Genomic DNA, 13,003 nt, shown 5'->3' with positions numbered 1-13,003 from the left:
ACTGATTGTACTCTCTCAACAATCTCCTGGAGACAATCCCAAACTAAATTGCAACTTTATCTACATAAAATAGATCACCACATGACGCTCTCTTACATGTGATTCCCTTTTCCAGATTTTCATAATATCCACAGAGACATATCTGCTGGAGAAGGTTTGGATGAAATTTCTCAAAAGCTTTCACTTCTTTCAGTCGTGTGAATATTATGTCTACATCTTCACTGGAACGTTCCAAAGGTCTGCAAGAAAACAAAGGACAACAGTTCCCAACAGCTTTATCAGAGAAACATTCCCACCTGCATGCTACAAACTCATAAATGTTGGCATTAGAAGTCACACCATAATATAAACCAATTAAAAATCATTTCACAGGTACACAATGAAACCCTTCCACAACATCCTACTGTCAATTATCACCTTGAGCGTGATTATTATCATTTCAACACAGAAGCCCCCACTGAGCAGCACCAAAGTCATGCTATAGGAATAACTGTAAAAGAATATATGATGGTACAGTCTGCATCCTAATGAGCTTAGAGTGATATATAGTTTTAAGTTTGTAAGGGAACACAGATAACTAGAGTCACAAACAGACAAGACATCTCTGAAACTGGTGCCCTAAACACAGGTTTTCTATCTGGCTACAGGAAAAGCATTAGATATCACCAGTACTTCCTATATCCACCCTTCTCTTCTGCTTTTTACTGGATACAAACTAACTTGAGTGCAAGGACAATTTTAATAAGAATATTCTCTTTCAAACAGTTTGTCTCATAATGCTGGACAAATTAAATATACAAGCAAGAATCTTAACTCTTGATTGGTACAGCTAAAGAGTATTAACCCATCCCTAAACAAAGTAAACACACACAGACAAATGAATCCTGAAAAAGTAAGAGGACAAGACTTTGGTGTTGAGGAAAATCTAAAAATATTGAGAAGGTTGATGTATTGTATGAATACTGAATAAAAGCAAACATATCTGAATTCAATAAAGGAATAGTTCAACATAAAATTTATGTCCTGTTTTCCTTTCCTCTCATACACGAAAAGTTTTTAGATTGAAAAAAAAGCAAAATATTTAAAACATATGACAGGAAAAGAAGGAAAGAAATAAGGAAAGAAAGATTTCAACAAAAACAAAATCGTGGAACTCCCTCCAACAAGGTAGCGCATGGACCAGCAGGTTTAGAAAACTACTACATACTTATGAATCTGAAGTGAATTAGCTCCCTACTATATATTTTAAATGTGATTATCCAACACTATAAATCAGCAGGTAAGCCAACTGCTAACACACGGCATTAGAAGAATCTTTCATAGTGGACCTAGCACGATGCACAGAAAGAATCACAGAATGTTCTTAGATCATACTGGAAATCAGGTGCAGAAATCATTTATGTATAAAGGGTACCAGAAAGATAAACAACTGTCAGTGATCATTGGGCCTGTCACTCGCTAAATGGCTGCTAGTTAATTTAACTGCCAAAAACATTTGTTTATCCAGTGTGTGAGTTCTTCTAAATCAACAGAAATCAGGTAAGATTTGCATGATGAACAAAGCCTAAGTTAACATACACATGACCTTTATCATCTTATTGTTACACCCACAGTGTAAGCACTCCTTCCAACAGGAAATTTTAATGACTCCTTTTTGGAATCAAAGACTTTGGGAATCCAAATCTTTGTCTCACAGAAGAATCCCAAATCCTATCCACATTGAGTCTCTGACTCTCAACTTTCTTATTAAATTAAGTCTAGGAGGGATTAAATCTCTATCCTCATTTATACTCCAACTTACCCTTATTAACTGCAGATGTACATAATAACTCTCCGGTGTATATGGTTGCTTCTACATCACTGTGATATGCTCTTACCACTTCACACCACAACCAACTACAACAGCTCCTTTTTGAAATCTCTCCAGTGACTTTCACCAATACCTTTTTTTTTTAAAACTGTGCGCTAGCTGACAGGTACTAATAAGCATAATTCTCTTGTCAAAACCCTTTTAAGAAGATTACAAGGTGCAGCTTGCAAACAGATTTAAAATCCATTTATACAAGATCCTTACCCAAACTACAGTAGCACTTGGAACACAAGCTCCCTTAATTTATGGACTCTTAAAAATAATAGCAACACCCAACAAGAAAAGAAAAGGAGTATTCTCAGTACACCCTCTTTTCCTAGAAAAACTCTGAGATTGTTTAGCTCACACAGTTACTCATAGCATACTCCATACAAGTGCACCAGTTTGTTTGCATAAAATTGCGTGTAGGATCTCCGTGTTTAGTGTTTTCCAATTGTTTGATGCAGTCAGACAGGGAAAAAGCAAACAGTATTAGCAAACTACAGGCATCAGGCTTTAAAAACTTAATCAACATTGTTCTGTTTTCTTCCTGAAATGTGAGTGCAGGAAAGCCTTCCACTTCTGGTCCTGTCCAAAGGACAAGATTTGGGGGGATTTAAGTCATAGAACGTGTAGGCTTTTTTCTGAGTTGCTGAATTTAAAGAGTTGGGGATTCCTTCTAGTTCAGAGTAAGGTGAGAGCAGGGCACACTTCCTTTGATGTGGCAAAGAATGTCTTGTGCCAGGCAGATCAACTGCAGGAAAAGCTCCTTCTTCTGACAGAACCGCTTCATGGCCCCAGAAAGTGAGTCACCAAGGAAGGACAGGCATTCTCCCAGGTGGCTGAGCCACACTTCTCAGGGTTTTAAACATCAGCACAGCAATGAGAAACTCCATATTTATTGAGTAAGATAAAGTGGTGTGTTCCTAGTGGCTAAGTTGAGCAAGCAGCTGAGCTACAGTGCTTTGTATTTGCAGCAGTTGCTTCCACTTGGGAGTGCAGGAAGTGGTCATTTAAAGGGGGCTCATCTGACATGCTCTAGCCAAAAAGAGGAATCCAAACTTCCAAGTAATATGCATAGTTGCAATCTGAAAGTTGTTTCATTCCTTAAAGCATTTGTTAATAATTCATTACTGCAAGCCATTTGCTTCAGTAGCCTTTCCTCAAAATATACTGGGTTTGATACTACTGCGTGCATCTAAATTTCCAGAAGTATTTTTACTGGGAGGGCACATATTTTGATCCAGTACAATTGGAGACTAAGCTAGAATTTGGAAGAGTTTTTTACTGAATGAAACAATTAAACAATCTTAGAAAAGGTACCTTCTCCTCCAGCTGTGTTTTCCAAGATAAAAAAGCAGCCAGCAGCACGACATCCAAGGAATCCTAATTGTACCCCAGAATAACAACTCATTAACGTCTCTCAAATGGGACATATGGACAAGCACCTAGTTTAAGATCTAGCTGTTTGGTTAAGATCATGACTGAGAATAAAAATGAACGGTCAGACAACAAAATGCATTTAAATATGATCAGAGCTCCTGGGAGATTATCTTTAATGTTTAGGAGAAAGGAATTAACTGACATCAGATGTCCTAAACTGAGGCAGCCTCTCGTCTTTACTGGGGCCTGGAATTTTGCCTCTGTAAAAACTCCAGACTACAGCGTAACAGTAGTTGTAGTACTCAAACTTATTTCTATTAAGTGCTTATAATCTGTAACAATGAGACTGGTTTCATAAAGGTAGTTTTACTTAGTGAGATAACATAATGGCAATAATAAAATACTATAGTGTCAATTAACTGCTTCTCCACATGCCTGCAGAATTCAGGTTTGACCACATTCAAGAGAGTATCATTTAATAAAATTGTCATCATTGTCACCATCATTAAATTAACATCAATGAATCTATTTATGATGCCAAATTTTGTTTTCTAAGGACAAGCTGCCTAGCATGGAACAACAGGACAACATACATTTACTTCCTTCCTCACTTGGAGGTACCTTATTAAATTCCTGAAAACCTATGTGTTTTTTTTAAAGCGTGGTTTGGAAAAATATTTAGGCAGCTAATATTGTAATATACTTCTTAGACAATAATAATAAAACCTATTAATTGGAAAAGTACTACTGATGGGAGATAGAGAATTAGTCAAGCTTTAATGTCACTGGAGTCACCCTGATAGGAGGCAGTGGTATTAATCCCGAAAGGAATCATACCCCAGAGCAGGGAGATGGGCTCCAAAGATCAGCCTCGATGAGGTGAATCTCCCTACTCCCCCACATGGCACCAAGAGCCTTTGGAAAAGCTTTTGCAGAGAATACTTCACAGCACCTAAAATCACTCCTCTGTGATCACCATCCTGCTCACCAGAGAGCAAGCCCACTGCGCTTAGCCCCTGTATGCTAAAAACAGCGCTGTTCTGTGACACTGATGCTGTCATGCTACTGAAGTGTTCCCCCACTGCTGATGCTGCAGAGTTGTAACGAAATCTGTGGGCATGAGAAGTTTAAAAACGCATTTCAGAGAGATTGCAGGTACCACTGGAATCTCTGCTAAAGCTTCTCTCCTAAATCTCTCTGTTCCTGAGATCTCTGCTCCAAGTTACAGAAGTATACTCTGTCGCCAGTTTGGTAGAATACAAATATTTTAGGGTATGGCCATCCTTACGGTAGGAAATCTATGGTTCAGTCCAGTGAGGCCCCCATGTGCTCTCCACGCTGCCTCACCCCATTTAAAATGAATTTTATGTAGAACAGATTGCAGAAGTGTTACACTTGTCATCACCTTGTTTGCTTTAAAAAACAGCTTCTTGACCTTTTTCCAGACTTTTCAGCACCACTGTGGAGCAGCTGATCCTATATCTCCATTTCCCTCAGGCCTGCAGGCTACAAGCCCAGAAAGCTTTAGCGACTGCCCTAGCACCCACCCCTCGCTAACAGGTCCAGCAACTGCAATTGAGTAGGTAGCACTCCACAGCCATAGCAAATGCCAGGCCAAAACCGTGTGTGAGGAATGGAATTGATTTGGAAATGAAAACTGCACATTTAGTAACTACTGACACCAAGGTCAACGCATAGGTGACCCTACTTTCCCACCCCCCACCCATATAATCTTAATGTGATCTTCCCTAAACGTGTCTTAACAGGGTCCTGTGCTGACATCCCTTTTCCCTGTTGCCAAAGTGAGGGGGGCATTTCCAGTGTTACAAAGCAGGGCTACAAAATGATTAGAAAATGATGAAAAGCAGAAGTATTTTGTTTCTTTTCACTACCCTAAAAGCTTTTATGCTTTGTTTAACCACTGACTGCTTTATCCATCTCCCCATTTATATTACTAATTTGCCTCTTCAAAGCACTGCACTAAAAGTCTTATCTGGCAGAAATGTTTTCACACACGGCAAATCTTCTGTCTCCTGCCTCTTCAATACAGCATCACAGTGCACACACAAGTGACAGCATCAATACCAGCTACACGTTACTATTCAGTTATGTCAATACGGTTTCTGTAAAGGATATTTTGCCCCTGATTTATTTGGATGTCAAGATTTCAGGCATATATTTTATAAAGATAAAACAATTTCCTTGACAATGTCTGCTTGACTCTCTGTAACAGATTATTTAAAAAAAAAACACCTGTCAGAAGTGTATCTTCATAAGGTTATTTCATATTTTAAAGTGCAAACTATTCAAGGTCAAAGTTTAAATATTGACAGAGGATAATTGCTATAATTCTTCATATATAAGATTTGGGCAAGTGTTTCTGTTCTTGTGTAGCTTATAGAGTTTTTAAAGAGTTAAAGTGTAGAGTTTTATAAAAGAAACTGGCTTGGTGGTGTTAAAATTATGTATTTGGATGTTTACGTATGCTATGAAAGACACAGAAATCACCAGAACTACACCGTTATGAGCTTACTATCTTTTAAACGTAGAAATATACGTGTTAATTTACAAGAAAGGAGCAAGTTGGAATTCCTTTCGTTTTAAAACTAAGATTATCTCACAATAATCTACTTTATCTTCTACCACATCTTTTTTTTCAGATATTTCTCATAATTGGTTTGACACTTGAAAAAGAAAAAAACAGAAGATACCTAGTTTTACCTCCTTTGCCAAGATGTCTCTAGAATTTTAATATGTTTATTTCTATAACATGTATTCAAAAATCTGAGCCCTGCTCCAAATGAAGGACAACACTGAGGTCTATTTACTTTCCTTGATCTTTTAAACTCTTAAAAGGGCAATATTGCATTTCAGACAACAATGAACAGCCCACAAAGGATGAATAGATACGATACATTTCTTCCACTGGCAAGGCTGTTTGTAGCATAGAACACAATAGACAAATAAAATTGGTTCATCTCTGGGTTAAAACCAAAGCATCTATTCAATGATGCAAAGGCAAACTGTGAGCTGGAAGGTACCAGTAATCACTACTGCGGATCACTTGGTGAACTTTACAAGTACTTTAAGCTACATATATAAAGTATCGGAGGGTTAGACAAACAGCAATCAAGCATGCTTCATTTCTTTACACACCCATCTCTACAAATTATGCATCCTTCCAACTGGTCAATTTTAGATCTGTATAAACAGTGGAATGGCAAACAATGTATTTATTAAGCACCGATATTCAGAAAGATTTACTTCAAGTTAAAAATACATTATTTGAACAACACAACTGTAATAGGAAAGAAAAAAAAATTAACCTTCATATGCTTCTTAAAAAGACAAAATCCTTCAAGTGAAAAAAAAATGCAAAGAAATTTTCACCTTTTATTTCTACAAATTTTTACATATGTGCAAGCTTTGCAACCAAGGTGTGACTAAACTTTATCAAATAAATCCTCCAACTTTCATAGCTCAGGACAGTTAACAACATCCCATTTGATACAAGTAGAGATGGATTAAATTACATTAACCAGCACTGCAGCTTCATAATAGACAGTAAAAGCACTTTAGTATGAAGACAGACTCTGGAATATGTTGCAAATGAAATTTATAATTGAACAATATGCACAAGTGAGGATATACTTTGATTCAAACTCTGGTTACTGCCATCCACAAATAGACTATGCTAAAGGCATCTTTACTCATTTAAGGTCTGCATTGTTGCAGCTAATGAAAATTCAAAACTTAGAACAACTATGAAATAGCTTTTATAGATCTACATTGACATGCATACATTTTGACAGCCACTGAATTCAAAGATCAAGTAGATTGCCATTTCAGGAGACATTAATTGAAGATACTTACAAAGCAGCAGGAATAGTAAGAGTTGTGATCATGCCAAATATAGTGCAGAAAATACTAACAGAAGAAAGAAGTGCCATAGGAATGACAATGCAGACAAAAACAGATTTCACACTGGATAAGAAAAATACTTGTATTTGATAAATATCTGGTGGTCACCTGACTTTGAAGACACAAATTCAATTTGCTGGTTTGTTGGGTTTTTATTCTGCTGCTGGAATATGAGCTTTTGTTAGAGAAGAAATTTAACCTGCAAAATAATTATTTATGAAACTAGTAAAATCATCAAAACCAGCTCATTTGTGGATATTTTTATCAACCCTCCCGCTTCTACCAATACCAAAAAAAAGACATTTTCCATGAAAACTGACTATTTTCACTGAAATCTACATTTCCAGGCTCTGCGTTAGAAGTTTAGAAGTCATTAATCTTTCTCTCCTCCATGAGTATTGGAATCTCTATGAAACTACAAGGTTTTTCCATTTAGGTCACATCCAGCCTTCACATAGTCCTGGCACTGCAAATATGATAGACAGGACTACATAAAACATCCTAGTGATTGTAAACAAGAATTGGGCCTTCAACTCAAAGAACAAAAAAAGGAAAGCAATGCTAAATAACATGCAACTTAAATAATGTTGCACAATGTTTTGCTCAGAACAGAGGATTTTAGAGGTAAAATCTTAACAATGTGCCAAAAATAATTCAGGCAATGACAGTCTAGATAGTTTTCTAGCTTTGGTCTGGTAATAGGCAAAACCCATAGTTGCAAAGAGTGCCACAACAATCATGTAGCCACTTTACAAGCATACCAACTAAACTTGAATACATCATGTTCCAAATGGCATACTCACACACGAGTGATCAGCCTATGATAAGCTATGTTTATACGTGTTAATGTTAGGGCAATCGCTTTTTCTTTCTCTTAACACATCCATAGAACAAGTGCATAACTTACTGTAACCAAACATAACAAATACAAGCTGATACTAGAAATGCTTAAGCCTCTGATGGCAGAGAATAAAACAGTCTGAATTTGCTCAAAATAAAATTCCTGCTCTCACTGTGAGTTATTCTGAATTCATATATTCAATAAAATGCAGAGAGCGACAAGCTTATGCCAGACTATACTAACAATCATTCTGGTCTCTCTGAGGAGAAGTGGAAGGAAAAAGGGCTTTTTTATTATTCATCAAAGGCTGCACCTTTGCACTGGACTAGAAAATGAGTTGCATGATGCGGAAAGATAAATTTGTTATTATTCATTGCACTCAGAAGATTGCACCTTTGCATGAGCCTTAGAAAGCACTTAGGCTACGCCTGTAGTGCTCTGTCTCTGAGTTTCTACATCCCGGTACTTGCTGCTGAAACATCCCCACACAGACTTGATCTAAGCATGCAGCGGCATGCTTGCATACTACATACAGAATACAGAATACATACAGAAAGGAAATGCCAAGTACACAGGCCAACAGGAGCTGCAGTGTACGTCCACGATTTTGTTCAGATCCAAACTAAGTAAATAATGATTGCATTATTTCTATGGATTTGTTATAAATAAAAAGCAAGGGTAAAAATTTAAATTTGTGTATCTTTATTGATCTTATAACAATATATTTTAGAAGTAAATAAAAGTGCTGTAAAGAAATTATAAAATATTCACAGTATTGTCTTATTATAAGTCTATATCGCTTTGAGACAATTACAAGTTGTACAGAATAACAACCTGAGAAAAATAATTTTCCTTATTTCTTTTACAATACTTTCAGAATATCAGCTCTTTTTTCTTGCCTATCTGTACACTTACAAGAAACCTATTGACTGCTAAGCATATAAGAATAACATAATCTCAAAGATATGTTATGATGAACTACAAGACAAACCCTGATTCAAATCTGTTGCTGTGACTTAGGTTCAGTCTGAACTTAAACTCAAATTTATGGGAGCTTGGTTTAAGGTACGGATCCGAGATATTACCCTGTATGTTATTTTGGTTTTGTTAGAGGTAAATAATGCAAGTCTAAGGTCTACCAGGATGACAAGGATATAAAAGCTTAGTATGTACAATATGGCCTCAAAACACCCATTCATATTTAAATAATTTATAAATAGCTGAGCAAGAATCATAACATTCGTAGCACAACAGGCTAGCCAGGTTACATGCTTTGCTCTGTGATCTGCTCCTCCAGTCTGCTAAGGCACTGAAGGTTATGTCTAATACAGAGGAAAACACAGGATGCCACAGGCAGCTATGAAATCCTGGGATCTCTGACTGTTGTGAATACTGTTCATCATTTAGAAGTTTGTATTTGAATCCAATTAAAATACTTAGTTGAATTCAAAACTGTAATCAGACTTAGAGAAATAATAGCTATGTAAAAAATACTTTATCCACCATGCAGTAATTATATGACAACATTGAAATTTCCTGGTTAGACAGTCTTCTGTGTCAAAGAAACCATTAGAGTAGGTTATACATTGTTCCTAAGCTAAATATACGCATTTGCAAAATTCAGCAACCTTCTTTTAATTATGCGCAGATTGGACTTACAGAAAATGCTAAAACAGTAGGCATGCTTCTGCTCCCTAAGAAATCAGTGGTAAGGCAACTATTTACTTTAAAGATAAAAGGACTGGTTTCTTTAAGTATTATTTCCATCTCCAGGGACAAGCACGATGTACAGTCACTCACTATTGATCATCTCTCTCCCCTGCAAAAATAAAGCATTATTGACAGAACACAATTTTCTGACCTTTTCCGTTCTTGCATTTACATACCTTTGCACTTGTGACTTTACGCCTTCCTCTGTATTTTATTTTTAAGTGCTGATGTTTGGTGTTTGTGATTAATAACCACATATGGAAGTTGCATGGTTGAAGCACTAGTGTACTTAGCCAACAGTACCCTACACAGTAATAACATTTCTCCTAAAATGTTTTGGTGGTTCTTGATTTGTTATATACACGCTCTTACTTTAGATGACAACAGTCCCAGTTTAATAAGTGACTTCAGGAGAAACACGAAGAACATACACAAAATACATCATTACTGTACATGAAATATATTGTTTACGAAATACTGAAATACATACTGAAATACTCCTAAAATATATACATAATGTATATTATATATATAATACTTTATAACTGTATATATGTTGTATATACAATATAGTAATTAAATACTCCTAAAATTGTAAAGCATACCAGTTTTAGAACTGCCTTCCCATAAATTCATTAACTAAAATATATTGAAACTATTGAAACCGTAACTATTCAATAAAAACACAGGTTTGTTACAGAGATTTGACTCATTGAATGATCCTGTATTTACAGAATCCACACCTAGTTTAGACATAGTGTAAGATTTTTTAAAAGGCTTTAAACACATAGAAATCACGTAACTCAAATGAGTAAGTTGACAGACCATCTATAGAAAAGAAATACGCCCTGGAAGTAAAAACGTGTAAATTAATTTAAAATGCTTTATCTAACAGTGCTTGGAGACCTATAGTACTTTTCCAACATAGTTTTAACAGTATTTTTTAAACGTAAAAACAGAACAAAATGTCCAAGTGTATTTCTTATAATTACAAAACAAAGCACAGCAGAGACTAGGAAATATCCTGCAATCTCTCCTGTCCTACGTTTCTCCCACATCCAGATTGCCTTCTGGAAAAGAAGGATAACAATAAATAATCCTTCAGGGCAACCATAACTGATTCTTTCCACTCAACAAGCAGGTGCCACTAGCATATACCAAATAATGGAAAGTGACAAAAAAGTTTCATCTTAACAGTTCAAATGAAATTCCCATTCCAACAATGGCCAGTATATTAACTGTGTGCATATATAATCATTTAGGTTGGAAAAGACCTTCACTATCATCAAACGGCAGATAGATTCCTAAACAAAATGCCTCATTTGTGCTTACAAATAATGTCATTCACAAAGCAAGGCTATGCATCACTTTAAGCATGTGTCCCTGAATTTTATTTTACAGTTTGGATGTCTCAATGTATTGCATCAAAGCAACCTGAGAAATGGCAGGACCACCTATTTAAAAGTACTGAGGATCATACTCTGCTTCTTCACACCTGCCCAATGTCAGTTTGCAGAATGGAGAACCAGGCCCTCTGCTTCTTCTTTTATTTATTTATTTATTTATTTTACGGCTAGTTCTGCTTGTATTCCTATTTACGGTACTTTCAACATTTATACACATTACTTCAGCTCTAAGAGGTCAGTCTTTTAATGTTAAGTGCTACAGAAGGGGATCAGGGAGGATGACTGGCAGCGTTTGTGGCAGGTGTCTAGACCAAAAGTTTTATTAGCATCATACAGATTGCAGCTTGGACTATGAAAGAAAACATACTTGGAGGTGCAGTCCTGAGAACACCAGGACGTTATGTGGAAATGGCGGAACTGATGAGAGGGGGAAGTTTCGTTCTGTGCATACAGTGGGTTGTCAGTAACTGGGCACCAGGTGACAGAGGCCAGCTGACGATGCTCAGCACACCACTGTACCTTTGTGTAAGTCACTTCTCTCCAAGGGCTTTGTTCAAACTGTGTAGTGGCTATGGTCTAATTTTTTGTTAAAACATTTTCCTAAGCACTAGTAGACACTGAGTGTTCAGAAATCAAACAGCTTCACTTCTGAACTCATCCAGTACGCGTTAATGGCAGTACCATGGCAAACCACCCACCACGTACCTAGACGCTGCGAACCTCACTTTATTCCCCTACACCTACTGGAAGGACTCCGAAGGATTTATTTAAAATAAATAAACGAATACATCGCCAGTATTTTTAAAGCGCACACACCTCCTCTGGGCACACGCTCCCGCCCTCGCAGCGCTGCCACCCGCCCGGACCTGCCCCGCGGAGCGGCCACCCCTGAGGGAGCCCTCGGCCGCCTCCTCGGGGCGGACATTTTCTGTCCCCCTCGGCCAACGCTCCCGCACCTGCCCGCGCCGCGGGGCGCTCTGGGGCCGGCCCTGCCCGCCCGATCCTGAGGCGATTGTGGGAGGCGGGGGGGCTGCGCGCTGAGCTGAGGCGAGGGCTGCGAGGCGGGGGGCTGCCGGGCGAGGCACTGAGGCGCCGAAGGGCTGTGAGGAGACGAAGGGCTGTGAGGTGAGGGGCAGCGAGGGGAGGCGCGGGGCGGGGGGGACCCTGCGGCGGGCAGCGGGTCCGCCATGGCGGGCACAGCGGGTCCCCGCCCGGTATCCCCGGGCCCGCGGCTCCCGGTCTCCGCTCCGCTCCTCCTCCACGTGCGGCGTTTTCCAGGCAGCGGCGCGGAGCAGCTGCCCCAGGGGGCGTCCCCAGCCCCGTATCCTACCTCCCCCTACCCCGGCCCGGCTTCCCGCGGGCGCTGCGCTCCCCACCTGCACGCTCCTTATGTAAGGCGGCACCCGATGGGGGAGCCGGGGGGGGACAGCGCGCACACACACACACACCCCCGTGCATGCAGGGGGCAGCCCGCCCGCCCGCAGCATCCCTCCGCAGCCTGTGACCGCGCCGATACCTTTTATCCAGGCAAGCGATCCACTCGCCGGAGGACGCGGAATGGGAGGTGTGCGCGGCCACCATGTTGGACAGGGAGCGGGTCGCCGCGCACCCGGCTGGCAGCGGCGGCGGCTCCCCCCGCCCGCCCGGCGGTCGCTCGGTCCGTCCTCCCTCCCTTCCCTCCCTCCCTTCCCTCCTTCCTTCCCTCCCTCCGCCGCGATGGGCTCGCCCAGGGCCCCGCCGCCGCCTCAGGGCAGCCCGGGGGAGCTGCGCCCTCCGGCGCGGGGGCGGCCGCTGTGCCCTCGCCCCCTCCTCAGAGCCCGGCTTGCCGGTCCCTGTCCTTGCCTCACCAGAGGTGTCCTTGACGGGGCTGGGAGGGGGAATACAAGCCGGTTG

General features: G+C 39.9%; 1 protein-coding gene across 1 annotated transcript in view; it reads right to left on the bottom strand.

Annotated features, from left to right (window-relative positions):
- RAPGEF4 (Rap guanine nucleotide exchange factor 4) overlaps window positions 1-12,767 on the bottom strand; it is a 154,033-nt gene extending 141,266 nt beyond the window's left edge. Inside the window, 2 exon segments of the mRNA XM_083842534.1 lie at window positions 97-239; window positions 12,627-12,767. Coding sequence (XP_083698660.1) covers window positions 97-239; window positions 12,627-12,691 — 208 coding nt within the window. The 5' untranslated portion in view covers window positions 12,692-12,767.
- Between the last annotated feature and the right edge of the window lie 236 nt (window positions 12,768-13,003).

Source organism: Anser anser (genome assembly GCF_964211835.1).
Source record: "Anser anser genome assembly, chromosome: 6".
Lineage (NCBI taxonomy): Eukaryota > Metazoa > Chordata > Aves > Anseriformes > Anatidae > Anser > Anser anser.
This window is presented reverse-complemented; position numbering and strand designations above follow the sequence as displayed.